The following is a 17076-nucleotide window of genomic DNA, read 5'->3' on the forward strand; positions in this document are numbered from 1 at the left end:
TCTATAGTGTGTCAACATGAGTGTCAGTAGGAATATAGTGTGTCAACATGAGTGTCAGTAAGTATATAGTGTGTCAACATGAGTGTCAGTAAGTATATAGTGTGTCAACATGAGTGTCAGTAAGTCTATAGTGTGTCAACATGAGTGTCAGTAAGTCTATAGTGTGTCAACATGAGTGTCACTAAGTCTATAGTGTGTCAACATGAGTGTCAGTAAGTCTATAGTGTGTCAACATGAGTGTCAGTAAGTATATAGTGTGTCAACATGAGTGTCAGTAAGTATATAGTGTGTCAACATGAGTGTCAGTAAGTATATAGTGTGTCAACATGAGTGTCAGTAAGTATATAGTGTGTCAACATGAGTGTCAGTAAGTATATAGTGTCAACATGAGTGTCAGTAAGTATATAGTGTGTCAACATGAGTGTCAGTAAGTATATAGTGTGTCAACATGAGTGTCAGTAAGTATATAGTGTGTCAACATGAGTGTCAGTGAGTCAAAAGTGTCAACATGAGTGTCAGTGAGTCTATAGTGTGTCAACATGAGTGTCAGTAAGTCTATAGTGTGTCAACATGAGTGTCAGTAAGTATATAGTGTGTCAACATGAGTGTCAGTAAGTCTATAGTGTGTCAACATGAGTGTCAGTAAGTCTATAGTGTGTCAACGTGAGTGTCAGTAAGTATATAGTGTGTCAACATGAGTGTCAGTAAGTATATAGTGTGTCAACATGAGTGTCAGTAAGTATATAGTGTGTCAACATGAGTGTCAGTAAGTCTATAGTGTGTCAACATGAGTGTCAGTAAGTATATAGTGTGTCAACATCAGTGTCAGTAAGTCTATAGTGTGTCAACATGAGTGTCAGTAAGTCTATAGTGTGTCAACATGAGTGTCAGTAAGTCTATAGTGTGTCAACATGAGTGTCAGTGAGTCTATAGTGTGTCAACATGAGTGTCAGTGAGTCTATAGTGTGTCAACATGAGTGTCAGTGAGTCTATAGTGTGTCAACATGAGTGTCAGTGAGTCTATAGTGTGTCAACATGAGTGTCAGTAAGTCTATAGTGTGTCAACATGAGTGTCAGTAAGTCTATAGTGTGTCAACATGAGTGTCAGTAAGTCTATAGTGTGTCAACATGAGTGTCAGTGAGTCAAAAGTGTGTCAACATGAGTGTCAGTGAGTCTATAGTGTGTCAACATGAGTGTCAGTGAGTCTATAGTGTGTCAACATGAGTGTCAGTAAGTCTATAGTGTGTCAACATGAGTGTAAGTGAGTCTATAGTGTGTCAACATGAATGTCAGTGAGTCTATAGTGTGTCAACATGAGTGTCAGTGAGTCTATAGTGTGTCAACATGAGTGTCAGTGAGTCTATAGTGTGTCAACATGAGTGTCAGTAAGTTTATAGTGTGTCAACATGAGTGTCAGTAAGTCTATAGTGTGTCAACATGAGTGTCAGTGAGTCTATAGTGTGTCAACATGAGTGTCAGTGAGTCTATAGTGTGTCAACATGAGTGTCAGTGAGTCTATAGTGTGTCAACATGAGTGTCAGTGAGTCTATAGCGTGTCAACATGAGTGTCAGTAAGTCTATAGTGTGTCAACATGAGTGTCAGTAAGTCTATAGTGTGTCAACATGAGTGTCAGTAAGTCTATAGTGTGTCAACATGAGTGTCAGTGAGTCTATAGTGTGTCAACATGAGTGTCAGTGAGTCTATAGTGTGTCAACATGAGTGTCAGTAAGTCTATAGTGTGTCAACATGAGTGTCAGTGAGTCTATAGTGTGTCAACATGAGTGTCAGTAAGTCTATAGTGTGTCAACATGAGTGTCAGTAAGTATATAGTGTGTCAACATGAGTGTCAGTAAGTCTATAGTGTGTCAACATGAGTGTCAGTGAGTCTATAGTGTGTCAATATGAGTGTCAGTAAGTCTATAGTGTGTCAACATGAGTGTCAGTAAGTCTATAGTGTGTCAATATGAGTGTCAGTAAGTCTATAGTGTGTCAACATGAGTGTAAGTGAGTCTATAGTGTGTCAATATGAGTGTCAGTAAGTCTATAGTGTGTCAATATGAGTGTCAGTGAGTCTATAGTGCGTCAATATGAGTGTCAGTAAGTCTATAGTGTGTCAACATGAGTGTAAGTGAGTCTATAGTGTGTCAACGTGAGTGTCAGTAAGTCTATAGTGTGTCAATATGAGTGTCATTGAGTCTATAGTGTGTCAATATGAGTGTCAGTAAGTCTATAGTGTGTCAACATGAGTGTCAGTAAGTCTATAGTGTGTCAATATGAGTGTCAGTAAGTCTATAGTGTGTCAACATGAGTGTAAGTGAGTCTATAGTGTCAACATGAGTGTCAGTAAGTCTATAGTGTGTCAACATGAGTGTCAGTAAGTCTATAGTGTGTCAACATGAGTGTCAGTAAGTCTATAGTGTGTCAACATGAGTGTCAGTAAGTCTATAGTGTGTCAACATGAGTGTCAGTGAGTATATAGTGTGTCAACATGAGTGTCAGTAAGTATATAGTGTGTCAACATGAGTGTCAGTAAGTCTATAGTGTGTCAACATGAGTGTCAGTGAGTCTATAGTGTGTCAACATGAGTGTCAGTAAGTATATATTGTGTCAACATGAGTGTCAGTAAGTATATAGTGTGTCAACATGAGTGTCAGTGAGTCTATAGTGTGTCAACATGAGTGTCAGTGAGTCTATAGTGTGTCAACATGAGTGTCAGTAAGTCTATAGTGTGTCAACATGAGTGTCAGTAAGTATATAGTGTGTCAACATGAGTGTCAGTAAGTATATAGTGTGTCAACATGAGTGTCAGTAAGTCTATAGTGTGTCAACATGAGTGTCAGTAAGTCTATAGTGTGTCAACATGAGTGTCAGTAAGTCTATAGTGTGTCAACATGAGTGTCAGTAAGTCTATAGTGTGTCAACATGAGTGTCAGTGAGTCTATAGTGTGTCAACATGAGTGTCAGTAAGTCTATAGTGTGTCAACATGAGTGTCAGTAAGAATATAGTGTGTCAACATGAGTGTCAGTAAGTATATAGTGTGTCAACATGAGTGTCAGTAAGTATATAGTGTGTCAACATGAGTGTCAGTAAGTATATAGTGTGTCAACATGAGTGTCAGTAAGTCTATAGTGTGTCAACATGAGTGTCAGTAAGTCTATAGTGTGTCAACATGAGTGTCACTAAGTCTATAGTGTGTCAACATGAGTGTCAGTAAGTCTATAGTGTGTCAACATGAGTGTCAGTAAGTATATAGTGTGTCAACATGAGTGTCAGTAAGTATATAGTGTGTCAACATGAGTGTCAGTAAGTATATAGTGTGTCAACATGAGTGTCAGTAAGTATATAGTGTGTCAACATGAGTGTCAGTAAGTATATAGTGTCAACATGAGTGTCAGTAAGTATATAGTGTGTCAACATGAGTGTCAGTAAGTATATAGTGTGTCAACATGAGTGTCAGTAAGTATATAGTGTGTCAACATGAGTGTCAGTAAGTCTATAGTATGTCAACATGAGTGTCAGTAAGTCTATAGTGTGTCAACATGAGTTTCAGTGAGTCTATAGTGTGTCAACATGAGTGTCAGTAAGTCTATAGTGTGTCAACATGAGTGTCAGTGAGTCTATAGTGTGTCAACATGAGTGTCAGTAAGTCTATAGTGTGTTAACATGAGTGTCAGTAAGTCTATAGTGTGTCAACATGAGTGTCAGTAAGTCTATAGTGTGTCAACATGAGTGTCAGTGAGTCTATAGTGTGTCAACATCAGTGTCATTGAGTCTATAGTGTGTCAACATGAGTGTCAGTAAGTCTATAGTGTGTCAACATGAGTGTCAGTGAGTTTATAGTGTGTCAACATGAGTGTCAGTGAGTCTATAGTGTGTCAACATGAGTGTCAGTAAGTCTATAGTGTGTCAACATGAGTGTCAGTAAGTCTATAGTGTGTCAACATGAGTGTCAGTAAGTCTATAGTGTGTCAACATGAGTGTCAGTGAGTCTATAGTGTGTCAACATGAGTGTCAGTAAGTCTATAGTGTGTCAACATGAGTGTCAGTAAGAATATAGTGTGTCAACATGAGTGTCAGTAAGTATATAGTGTGTCAACATGAGTGTCAGTAAGTATATAGTGTGTCAACATGAGTGTCAGTAAGTATATAGTGTGTCAACATGAGTGTCAGTAAGTCTATAGTGTGTCAACATGAGTGTCAGTAAGTCTATAGTGTGTCAACATGAGTGTCACTAAGTCTATAGTGTGTCAACATGAGTGTCAGTAAGTCTATAGTGTGTCAACATGAGTGTCAGTAAGTATATAGTGTGTCAACATGAGTGTCAGTAAGTATATAGTGTGTCAACATGAGTGTCAGTAAGTATATAGTGTGTCAACATGAGTGTCAGTAAGTATATAGTGTGTCAACATGAGTGTCAGTAAGTATATAGTGTCAACATGAGTGTCAGTAAGTATATAGTGTGTCAACATGAGTGTCAGTAAGTATATAGTGTGTCAACATGAGTGTCAGTAAGTCTATAGTGTGTCAACATGAGTGTCAGTGAGTCTATAGTGTGTCAACATGAGTGTCAGTAAGTCTATAGTGTGTCAACATGAGTGTCAGTGAGTCTATAGTGTGTCAACATGAGTGTCAGTAAGTATATATTGTGTCAACATGAGTGTCAGTAAGTATATAGTGTGTCAACATGAGTGTCAGTGAGTCTATAGTGTGTCAACATGAGTGTCAGTGAGTCTATAGTGTGTCAACATGAGTGTCAGTGAGTATATAGTGTGTCAACATGAGTGTCAGTAAGTCTATAGTGTGTCAACATGAGTGTCAGTAAGTCTATAGTGTGTCAACATGAGTGTCAGTGAGTCTATAGTGTGTCAACATGAGTGTCAGTAAGTATATAGTGTGTCAACATGAGTGTCAGTAAGTCTATAGTGTGTCAACATGAGTGTCAGTAAGTATATAGTGTGTCAACATGAGTGTCAGTAAGTATATAGTGTGTCAACATGAGTGTCAGTAAGAATATAGTGTGTCAACATGAGTGTCAGTAAGTATATAGTGTGTCAACATGAGTGTCAGTAAGTATATAGTGTGTCAACATGAGTGTCAGTAAGTCTATAGTGTGTCAACATGAGTGTCAGTAAGTCTATAGTGTGTCAACATGAGTGTCACTAAGTCTATAGTGTGTCAACATGAGTGTCAGTAAGTCTATAGTGTGTCAACATGAGTGTCAGTAAGTATATAGTGTGTCAACATGAGTGTCAGTAAGTATATAGTGTGTCAACATGAGTGTCAGTAAGTATATAGTGTGTCAACATGAGTGTCAGTAAGTATATAGTGTGTCAACATGAGTGTCAGTAAGTATATAGTGTCAACATGAGTGTCAGTAAGTATATAGTGTGTCAACATGAGTGTCAGTAAGTATATAGTGTGTCAACATGAGTGTCAGTAAGTATATAGTGTGTCAACATGAGTGTCAGTAAGTCTATAGTATGTCAACATGAGTGTCAGTAAGTCTATAGTGTGTCAACATGAGTTTCAGTGAGTCTATAGTGTGTCAACATGAGTGTCAGTAAGTCTATAGTGTGTCAACATGAGTGTCAGTGAGTCTATAGTGTGTCAACATGAGTGTCAGTAAGTCTATAGTGTGTTAACATGAGTGTCAGTAAGTCTATAGTGTGTCAACATGAGTGTCAGTAAGTCTATAGTGTGTCAACATGAGTGTCAGTGAGTCTATAGTGTGTCAACATCAGTGTCATTGAGTCTATAGTGTGTCAACATGAGTGTCAGTAAGTCTATAGTGTGTCAACATGAGTGTCAGTGAGTTTATAGTGTGTCAACATGAGTGTCAGTGAGTCTATAGTGTGTCAACATGAGTGTCAGTAAGTCTATAGTGTGTCAACATGAGTGTCAGTAAGTCTATAGTGTGTCAACATGAGTGTCAGTAAGTCTATAGTGTGTCAACATGAGTGTCAGTGAGTCTATAGTGTGTCAACATGAGTGTCAGTAAGTCTATAGTGTGTCAACATGAGTGTCAGTAAGAATATAGTGTGTCAACATGAGTGTCAGTAAGTATATAGTGTGTCAACATGAGTGTCAGTAAGTATATAGTGTGTCAACATGAGTGTCAGTAAGTATATAGTGTGTCAACATGAGTGTCAGTAAGTCTATAGTGTGTCAACATGAGTGTCAGTAAGTCTATAGTGTGTCAACATGAGTGTCACTAAGTCTATAGTGTGTCAACATGAGTGTCAGTAAGTCTATAGTGTGTCAACATGAGTGTCAGTAAGTATATAGTGTGTCAACATGAGTGTCAGTAAGTATATAGTGTGTCAACATGAGTGTCAGTAAGTATATAGTGTGTCAACATGAGTGTCAGTAAGTATATAGTGTGTCAACATGAGTGTCAGTAAGTATATAGTGTCAACATGAGTGTCAGTAAGTATATAGTGTGTCAACATGAGTGTCAGTAAGTATATAGTGTGTCAACATGAGTGTCAGTAAGTATATAGTGTGTCAACATGAGTGTCAGTAAGTCTATAGTGTGTCAACATGAGTGTCAGTGAGTCTATAGTGTGTCAACATGAGTGTCAGTAAGTCTATAGTGTGTCAACATGAGTGTCAGTAAGTCTATAGTGTGTCAACATGAGTGTCAGTAAGTCTATAGTGTGTTAACATGAGTGTCAGTAAGTCTATAGTGTGTCAACATGAGTGTCAGTAAGTCTATAGTGTGTCAACATGAGTGTCAGTGAGTCTATAGTGTGTCAACATCAGTGTCATTGAGTCTATAGTGTGTCAACATGAGTGTCAGTAAGTCTATAGTGTGTCAACATGAGTGTCAGTGAGTTTATAGTGTGTCAACATGAGTGTCAGTAAGTCTATAGTATGTCAACATGAGTGTCAGTAAGTCTATAGTGTGTCAACATGAGTTTCAGTGAGTCTATAGTGTGTCAACATGAGTGTCAGTAAGTCTATAGTGTGTCAACATGAGTGTCAGTGAGTCTATAGTGTGTCAACATGAGTGTCAGTAAGTCTATAGTGTGTTAACATGAGTGTCAGTAAGTCTATAGTGTGTCAACATGAGTGTCAGTAAGTCTATAGTGTGTCAACATGAGTGTCAGTGAGTCTATAGTGTGTCAACATCAGTGTCATTGAGTCTATAGTGTGTCAACATGAGTGTCAGTAAGTCTATAGTGTGTCAACATGAGTGTCAGTGAGTTTATAGTGTGTCAACATGAGTGTCAGTGAGTCTATAGTGTGTCAACATGAGTGTCAGTAAGTCTATAGTGTGTCAACATGAGTGTCAGTAAGTCTATAGTGTGTCAACATGAGTGTCAGTAAGTCTATAGTGTGTCAACATGAGTGTCAGTGAGTCTATAGTGTGTCAACATGAGTGTCAGTAAGTCTATAGTGTGTCAACATGAGTGTCAGTAAGAATATAGTGTGTCAACATGAGTGTCAGTAAGTATATAGTGTGTCAACATGAGTGTCAGTAAGTATATAGTGTGTCAACATGAGTGTCAGTAAGTATATAGTGTGTCAACATGAGTGTCAGTAAGTCTATAGTGTGTCAACATGAGTGTCAGTAAGTCTATAGTGTGTCAACATGAGTGTCACTAAGTCTATAGTGTGTCAACATGAGTGTCAGTAAGTCTATAGTGTGTCAACATGAGTGTCAGTAAGTATATAGTGTGTCAACATGAGTGTCAGTAAGTATATAGTGTGTCAACATGAGTGTCAGTAAGTATATAGTGTGTCAACATGAGTGTCAGTAAGTATATAGTGTGTCAACATGAGTGTCAGTAAGTATATAGTGTCAACATGAGTGTCAGTAAGTATATAGTGTGTCAACATGAGTGTCAGTAAGTATATAGTGTGTCAACATGAGTGTCAGTAAGTATATAGTGTGTCAACATGAGTGTCAGTAAGTCTATAGTGTGTCAACATGAGTGTCAGTGAGTCTATAGTGTGTCAACATGAGTGTCAGTAAGTCTATAGTGTGTCAACATGAGTGTCAGTAAGTCTATAGTGTGTCAACATGAGTGTCAGTAAGTCTATAGTGTGTTAACATGAGTGTCAGTAAGTCTATAGTGTGTCAACATGAGTGTCAGTAAGTCTATAGTGTGTCAACATGAGTGTCAGTGAGTCTATAGTGTGTCAACATCAGTGTCATTGAGTCTATAGTGTGTCAACATGAGTGTCAGTAAGTCTATAGTGTGTCAACATGAGTGTCAGTGAGTTTATAGTGTGTCAACATGAGTGTCAGTGAGTCTATAGTGTGTCAACATGAGTGTCACTAAGTCTATAGTGTGTCAACATGAGTGTCAGTAAGTCTATAGTGTGTCAACATGAGTGTAAGTGAGTCTATAGTGTGTCAACATGAGTGTCAGTGAGTCTATAGTGTGTCAACATGAGTGTCAGTAAGTCTATAGTGTGTCAACATGAGTGTCAGTAAGTCTATAGTATGTCAACATGAGTGTCAGTAAGTCTATAGTGTGTCAACATGAGTGTCAGTGAGTCTATAGTGTGTCAACATGAGTGTCAGTAAGTCTATAGTGTGTCAACATGAGTGTCAGTGAGTCTATAGTGTGTCAACATGAGTGTCAGTAAGTCTATAGTGAGTCAACATGAGTGTCAGTAAGTCTATAGTGTGTCAACATGAGTGTCAGTGAGTCTATAGTGTGTCAACATGAGTGTCAGTAAGTCTATAGTGTGTCAACATGAGTGTCAGTAAGTATATAGTGTGTCAACATGAGTGTCAATAAGTATATAGTGTGTCAACATCAGTGTCAGTGAGACTATAGTGTGTCAACATGAGTGTCAGTAAGTCTATAGTGTGTCAACATCAGTGTCAGTGAGTCTATAGTGTGTCAACATGAGTGTCAGTAAGTCTATAGTGTGTCAACATGAGTGTCAGTAAGTCTATAGTGTGTCAACATGAGTGTCAGTGAGTATATAGTGTGTCAACATGAGTGTCAGTGAGTCTATAGTGTGTCAACATGAGTGTCAGTAAGTCTAGTGTGTCAACATGAGTGTAAGTGAGTCTATAGTGTGTCAACATGAGTGTCAGTAAGTCTATAGTGTGTCAATATGAGTGTCAGTGAGTCTATAGTGTGTCAATATGAGTGTCAGTGAGTCTATAGTGTCAACATGAGTTTCAGTAAGTCTATAGTGTGTCAATATGAGTGTCAGTGAGTCTATAGTGTGTCAACATGAGTGTAAGTGAATCTATAGAGTGTCAACATGAGTGTCAGTAAGTCTATAGTGTGTCAACATGAGTGTCAGTAAGTCTATAGTGTGTCAACATGAGTGTCAGTAAGTCTATAGTGTGTCAACATGAGTGTCAGTAAGTCTATAGTGTGTCAACATGAGTGTCAGTGAGTCTATAGTGTGTCAACATGAGTGTCAGTAAGTATATAGTGTGTCAACATGAGTGTCAGTAAGTCTATAGTGTGTCAACATGAGTGTCAGTGAGTCTATAGTGTGTCAACATGAGTGTCAGTAAGTATATATTGTGTCAACATGAGTGTCAGTAAGTATATAGTGTGTCAACATGAGTGTCAGTGAGTCTATAGTGTGTCAACATGAGTGTCAGTGAGTATATAGTGTGTCAACATGAGTGTCAGTAAGTCTATAGTGTGTCAACATGAGTGTCAGTAAGTCTATAGTGTGTCAACATGAGTGTCAGTGAGTCTATAGTGTGTCAACATGAGTGTCAGTAAGTCTATAGTGTGTCAACATGAGTGTCAGTAAGTCTATAGTGTGTCAACATGAGTGTCAGTAAGTCTATAGTGTTTCAACATGAGTGTCAGTAAGTATATAGTGTGTCAACATGAGTGTCAGTAAGTCTATAGTGTGTCAACATGAGTGTCAGTAAGTCTATAGTGTGTCAACATGAGTGTCAGTAAGTCTATAGTGTGTCAACATGAGTGTCAGTGAGTCTATAGTGTGTCAACATGAGTGTCAGTAAGTCTATAGTGTGTCAACATGAGTGTCAGTAAGAATATAGTGTGTCAACATGAGTGTCAGTAAGTATATAGTGTGTCAACATGAGTGTCAGTAAGTATATAGTGTGTCAACATGAGTGTCAGTAAGTATATAGTGTGTCAACATGAGTGTCAGTAAGTATATAGTGTGTCAACATGAGTGTCAGTAAGTATATAGTGTGTCAACATGAGTGTCAGTAAGTCTATAGTGTGTCAACATGAGTGTCAGTAAGTCTATAGTGTGTCAACATGAGTGTCAGTAAGTCTATAGTGTGTCAACATGAGTGTCACTAAGTCTATAGTGTGTCAACATGAGTGTCAGTGAGTCTATAGTGTGTCAACATGAGTGTCAGTAAGTATATAGTGTGTCAACATGAGTGTCAGTAAGTATATAGTGTGTCAACATGAGTGTCAGTAAGTATATAGTGTGTCAACATGAGTGTCAGTAAGTATATAGTGTGTCAACATGAGTGTCAGTAAGTATATAGTGTGTCAACATGAGTGTCAGTAAGTACATAGTGTGTCAACATGAGTGTCAGTAAGTATATAGTGTGTCAACATGAGTGTCAGTAAGTATATAGTGTGTCAACATGAGTGTCAGTAAGTCTATAGTGTGTCAACATGAGTGTCAGTAAGTCTATAGTATGTCAACATGAGTGTCAGTAAGTGTATAGTGTGTCAACATGAGTGTCAGTAAGTGTATAGTGTGTCAACATGAGTGTCAGTGAGTCTATAGTGTGTCAACATGAGTGTCAGTGAGTCTATAGTGTGTCAACATGAGTGTCAGTGAGTCTATAGTGTGTCAACATGAGTGTCAGTAAGTCTATAGTATGTCAACATGAGTGTCAGTAAGTCTATAGTGTGTCAACATGAGTGTCAGTGAGTCTATAGTGTGTCAACATGAGTGTCAGTAAGTCTATAGTGTGTCAACATGAGTGTCAGTGAGTCTATAGTGTGTCAACATGAGTGTCAGTAAGTCTATAGTGTGTCAACATGAGTGTCAGTAAGTCTATAGTGTGTCAACATGAGTGTCAGTAAGTCTATAGTGTGTCAACATGAGTGTCAGTGAGTCTATAGTGTGTCAACATCAGTGTCATTGGGTCTATAGTGTGTCAACATGAGTGTCAGTAAATCTATAGTGTGTCAACATGAGTGTCAGTGAGTTTATAGTGTGTCAACATGAGTGTCAGTGAGTCTATAGTGTGTCAACATGAGTGTCAGTAAGTCTATAGTGTGTCAACATGAGTGTCAGTAAGTCTATAGTGTGTCAACATGAGTGTAAGTGAGTCTATAGTGTGTCAACATGAGTGTCAGTGAGTCTATGGTGTGTCAACATGAGTGTCAGTAAGTCTTTAGTGTGTCAACATGAGTGTCAGTAAGTCTATAGTATGTCAACATGAGTGTCAGTAAGTCTATAGTGTGTCAACATGAGTGTCAGTGAGTCTATAGTGTGTCAACATGAGTGTCAGTAAGTCTATAGTGTGTCAACATGAGTGTCAGTGAGTCTATAGTGTGTCAACATGAGTGTCAGTAAGTCTATAGTGTGTCAACATGAGTGTCAGTAAGTCTATAGTGTGTCAACATGAGTGTCAGTGAGTCTATAGTGTGTCAACATGAGTGTCAGTAAGTCTATAGTGTGTCAACATGAGTGTCAGTAAGTATATAGTGTGTCAACATGAGTGTCAATAAGTATATAGTGTGTCAACATCAGTGTCAGTGAGTCTATAGTGTGTCAACATGAGTGTCAGTGAGTCTATAGTGTGTCAACATGAGTGTCAGTACGTCTATAGTGTGTCAACATGAGTGTCAGTAAGTCTATAGTGTGTCAACATGAGTGTCAGTAAGTATATAGTGTGTCAACATGAGTGTCAGTAAGTCTATAGTGTGTCAACATGAGTGTCAGTAAGTCTATAGTGTGTCAACATGAGTGTCAGTAAGTCTATAGTGTGTTTGAGTCCACATGCCCTTCTCCCCCATAATGTTTCCTTACTTGGCAACTTGTGACCCAATCATCACGTCTCCCTCCTTCATCTTCGTCTGGCTGTAGGGTCTCATGTAGGGGTCCACACTAAGGAACACAGCCTCCAACAGCACCTAAACAGGGGTGTATTCATTAATGCACAACGTAGCGAAACGTTTTGCAACTGAAAATATTTTTTTACAAAAATGAATCATTGTTCAGGGGTGTATTCATTAGTGATTACCGTTTTGCAAAGAAAACACATTGTTTATATTGGACAAATTCAGATTAGTCCCTCCCTGTTTCGGCCCAGATAACCAGTTTCTAGTACAAATGTATTAAGCACAGGTTATCAAGTCATTTCACATGCCATGGAACATGTTGGAATTGCAAAAGGGATGTGTTAATTCTGTGTGAAATTTCCGGTAGGGCTATGTGTCCAAGACTATTTTTCCCCTCTGGGACATTAAAGGGTAATTACGCCACTTTTCAACTTCATATTCAATATCTCCAGCATCAATCCAGTGTCTACATATATGAAAACAGTGTGTGTCTATGATCTGTGCTTAAAAACATAAGAAGTCCCTAAACAAATATTCTCTGTGACATCACAGGGTAGGATTAAAAGTTTAAAAAACTGTGATTTTCAAAACCTGCAAAGAGTTTCCCAGAGGTAAGGTGTTTTCTTGCTCTCCACTTCACCGCGAATCTCAGTGTTGGAAAACCACTGGGGTTTTTTTTTATGATGTCATCGGGTAGAACTTTGTAATGTTATATATGTTTTCTACAAAACATAGAAATGCACTGTTTCCAAATATGTAGACACTGGTATTGTGCTGCAGATAGTAAAAATAAGATTGAAAAGTGGTGGAATTGCCCTTCAAAGACTATCCTATCCTATCCTCACCTGTCCATTCCTGGGCTGCGGCAGCGTCTCCTCCCTCAGATGGAAGTCACTAGCCTTGGGGAAACCCTGGAAGTGCTGACGTAACGTCCAGGCCTTGGACACAACCATGGTGCTCTGCTCCTCTGGTCTAAAGCAGTAGATCTGTAGAGACTGGCTGGAGGGAAGATGAGGAGGAGGAGACAGGGGTCTGAGTGTATGAGAGAGAGAGAGAGAGAGAGAGAGATATAGAACATGTGTTGTGTGTCTTGGGTGGAAATCACAGTGTAAATATTTGCATTCCTTTGTGCATATCCTAATACATCCTATCACATCTATGTTTACACAGGGCAGGTCATGAAAATGACTTTGTACCAATGTTTCTCAGGGAAGGTCATGAAAATTATTGTTTACCAATGTTTACTCAGAACAGCTCATGAAAACTATTGTTTACCAATGTCTACTCAGGGCAGGTCATGAAAACTATTATTTACCAATGTTTACTCAGGGCAGGTCATGAAAACTATTGTTTACCAATGTCTACTCAGGGCAGGTCATGAAAACTATTATTTACCAATGTTTACTCAGGGCAGGTCATGAAAACTATTGTTTACCAATGTTTACTCAGGGCAGGTCATGAAAACTATTGATATGACATAAAAACAGATTAAGCTACTTTGGGTTCGGAGCAAAAATACATTTTCATTCTCTACTGCAAGATAATGGACAATAAAGTATTCTTCTTGTACAATACCGGTCAAACGTTTTAGAACACCTACTCATTCAAGGGTTTTTCTTAATTTTATATTTGAGATTCTTCAAATAGCCACCCTTTGCTTTGATGACAGCTTTGCACACTCTTGGCATTCTCTCAACCAGCTTCATGAGGTAGTCACCTGGAATGCATTTCAATTAACAGAAGTGCCTTCCGGTCTGATCAATTTGTAATACGTTTCTTTCCTTCTTAATGCGTTTGAGCCAATCAGTTGTGTTGTGACAAGGTAGTGGGGGTATACAGAAGATAGCCTTATTTGGTAAAAGACCAAGTCCATTTTATGGCAAGAACAGCTCAAATAAGCAAAGAGAAATGACAGTCCATCATTACTTTAAGACATGAAGGTCAGTCAATACGGAAAAACTGCAGTCACAAAAACCATCAAGCGCTATGATGAAACTGCCTCTCATGAGGACAGCCACAGGAATGGAAGACACAGAGTTACCTCTGCTGCAGAGGATAAGTTCATTAGTGTTACCAGCCTCAGAAATTGCAGCCCAAATAAATGCTTCACAGAGTTCAAGTAACAGACACATCTCAACATCAACTGTTCAGAGGAGACTGTGTGAATCAGGACTTCATGGTCGAATTGCTGCCAAAAAAAACACTACTAAAGGACACCAATAACAAGAAGAGACTTGCTTGGGCCAAGAAACACGAGCAATGGACATTAGACCGGTGGAAATGTGTCCTTTGGTCTGGAGTCCAAATTTGAGATTTTTGGTTCCAACCACCATGTCTTTGTGACGCAGTGTGGGTGAACGGATTATCTCTGCATGTGTATTTCCCACCGTAAAGCATGAAGGAGGAGGTGTTATGGCGTGGGGGTGCTTTGCTGGTGACACTGTCTGTGATTTATTTAGAATTCAAGGCACACTTAACCAGCATGGCTACCACAGCATTCTGCAGCGATACGGCATCCCATCTGGTTTGGGCTTAGTGGGACTATCCTTTGTTTTTCAACAGGACAATGACCCAACACACCTCCAGGCTGTGTAAGGGCTATTTTACCAAGAAGGAGAGTGATGGAGTGCTGCATCAGATGACCTAGCCTCCACAATCCCCCGACCTCAACCAAATTGAGATGGTTTGGGATGAGTCGGACCGCAGAGTGAAGGAAAAGCAGCCAACTAATGCTCAGCATATGTGGGAACTCCTTCAAAATTGTTGGAAATGCATTCCAGGTGAAGCTGGTTGAGAGAATGCTAAGAGTGTGCAAAGCTGTCATCAAGGCAAATGGTGGCTATTTGAAGAATCTTAAATATATTTTGATTTGTTTAACACTTTTTTGGTTACTACATGATTCCATATGTGTCATTTCATAGTTTTGATGTCTTCACTATTATTCTACAATGTAGAAAATAGTAAATATAAAGAAAAACCCTTGAATGAGTATGTGTTCTAAAACGTTTGACCGGTAGTGTAATTCAAATGATTCTACTTCTTTACCTAAATATGCTGATTACTGCAGCATAAAACTGAAGAACTATGTCCAGCTATCCTGGGCCTATTCTTCAGGTTTTGAGATCAAATATATGCGCTTGTTTGAAGCAGACGACCAAGCTATTCTATGCTAGCCGTTATGCTTAATGCTAAACTGATATCAATATGTGTTGTTAATTCAATGTTTCTCAGGCGTCAACATGCGGAATAGACATCCTTCAGCAACAACAACAAAAAGTACATTCCTTACCTAGCTATATTTCACGGTGTAAAGCTGATGAACTAATGCCATCTATGTTTTTCATTAAAGTATTTGGTAATTGAATGGAATAGACATCCAAGCACTGCCACTGTTGATTTCAGAAAACGTAATTACAGATACTTTGCAACAGTGTTGCTATGGGTTGCTATATGGGTGGCAGTAAAGACTTTGATCTCGAATGCGTCCACTTCACGCAGAGAAATGACACCCCGGCAATGAACTAAAGCAGCCGTTCAGAATGAAATCTAGTTGTGATGAATTGGCTTTTATGGAATGCAATATATGCACTTGTTCAGACAAGATTACAAAACCCAAGGCTGGTCCCAAATGTGTTTGTATGCCTACTGTAGCCTACATACAACCAACTCGTATTCCTATAGTCGGTGTCTGTGGTTGAAGTTTAATTATTGGTTTGAAGCAGACGACCAAGCTACTCTATGATAGGCGTTATGCTTAATGCTAAACTGATATCAATATGTGTTGTTAATTCAATGTTTCTCAGGTGTCAACATGCTGAATATACCTACTTCAGCAACAACAACAAAAAGGCGAGGAGCGGAAGAACCCGCCCGTAGGCTACATGCGTGCTGGTAAACATTTCATCCAAGCAGCCAGATAACGGATTGGGACGAGTCCTACTTTTAGCTAAGCCGAATCCTCACTCGTACGAAATCCGTTAGTAAATGCGTAATTACGCAGTGTTCACATTTCCCACCACAAAATCGACTGAATGAGTGTAGGCCTACGTCTCCTAAACGCGGAACTTGTAAATTCGATAAACATTTGGACTAAACAAACACGGAACATTAGGGTAGAAAAGTGTGCAATGTCTGTATACTTTACCTGCTTCAGTTCAGGGTCGCCCACGACTGCTGGAGAAAGTTGCCTTGTCGGTGGATCTCAGGATTGGATATAGTAATCGATCTGTCGCAGTGTCCGGAAAGTAACTGTGGACTTTGTTACTGGAGTTTGAGTTATAACGTTGCCTAACCTTTCACCCGAATATTTCCTCACCGACCGAAAAAGCGGAATCAGTCAAACCGCACGCGCTGCGCCTAATAGTGCGTTTATAACCAAGTAGGATGGTGGTATTTACCATGTCTGTTGAACGCCCCCCCCCCCCCCCAACTGGTAATAGAGGGAAACTCGTCTATCATCCCTGAGCTCAGACTTCTCCCACATGCTGACCTCAGACGTCACCTAATAAGGAAATGACCTCCAGAACAGCATTTTCAGCAGTTAAATGCAACAACAAAACATTATTTATAAAAAGCAATCTATTATTATGTTTTTGTAACACTATAATTCGTTTACAAGCATGATATCCATACTTTTAGGTACGCCTGGTATGGCAACTGCTCGGCCTCCGACCGCAAGGCACTACAGAGGGTAGTGCGTACGGCCCAGTACATCACTGGGGCCAAGCTTCCTGCCATCCAGTACCTCTATACCAGGCGGTGTCAGAGGAAGACCCTCAAAATTATCAAAGACTCCAGCCACCCTAGTCATAGACTGTTCTCTCTGCTACCGCCAAGTCTAGGTCCAAAAGGCTTCTCGACAGCTTCTACCCCCAAGCCATAAGACTCCTGAACAGCTAATCATGGCTACCCGGACTATTTGCACCCCCACCCCATCTTTTTACGCTGCTGCTACTCCGTTAATTATTTATGCATAGTCACTTTAACTCTACCCACATGTACATATTACCTCAACTACCTCAACTAGCCGGTGCCCCCGCACATTGACTCTGCACCGGTACCCCCCTGTATTCAGCCT

The 17076-nt window shown here is 39.3% G+C and overlaps 1 protein-coding gene and 1 long non-coding RNA gene across 3 annotated transcripts in view; both read right to left on the reverse strand.

Annotated features, from left to right (window-relative positions):
• LOC311110223 (prostaglandin reductase 1-like) overlaps positions 1-11954 on the reverse strand; it is a gene marked incomplete at its 5' end in the record, with an annotated part of 101392 nt that extends 89438 nt beyond the window's left edge. The window contains one exon of the mRNA XM_084188761.1: positions 11938-11954. Within this exon, the coding sequence (XP_084044887.1) occupies positions 11938-11954 (17 nt within the window). The remainder of the gene's footprint in view (positions 1-11937) is intronic.
• An 18-nt stretch (positions 11955-11972) lies between these two features.
• On the reverse strand, positions 11973-16325 carry LOC311110145. Of its 2 annotated transcripts, none has more exons than XR_014610681.1 (3): positions 16144-16325; positions 12845-12998; positions 11973-12071 (listed from the first exon to the last, which is right to left on the reverse strand). It is a non-coding gene; the product is annotated as an uncharacterized lncRNA (long non-coding RNA). The 2 variants fall into 2 exon arrangements; XR_014610682.1 differs by having other exon boundaries at positions 12845-13031.
• Between the last annotated feature and the right edge of the window lie 751 nt (positions 16326-17076).

Source organism: Coregonus lavaretus (assembly GCF_964263955.1).
Source record: "Coregonus lavaretus genome assembly, contig: SUPER_35_unloc_2, whole genome shotgun sequence".
Taxonomy (NCBI): Eukaryota; Metazoa; Chordata; class Actinopteri; order Salmoniformes; family Salmonidae; genus Coregonus; species Coregonus lavaretus.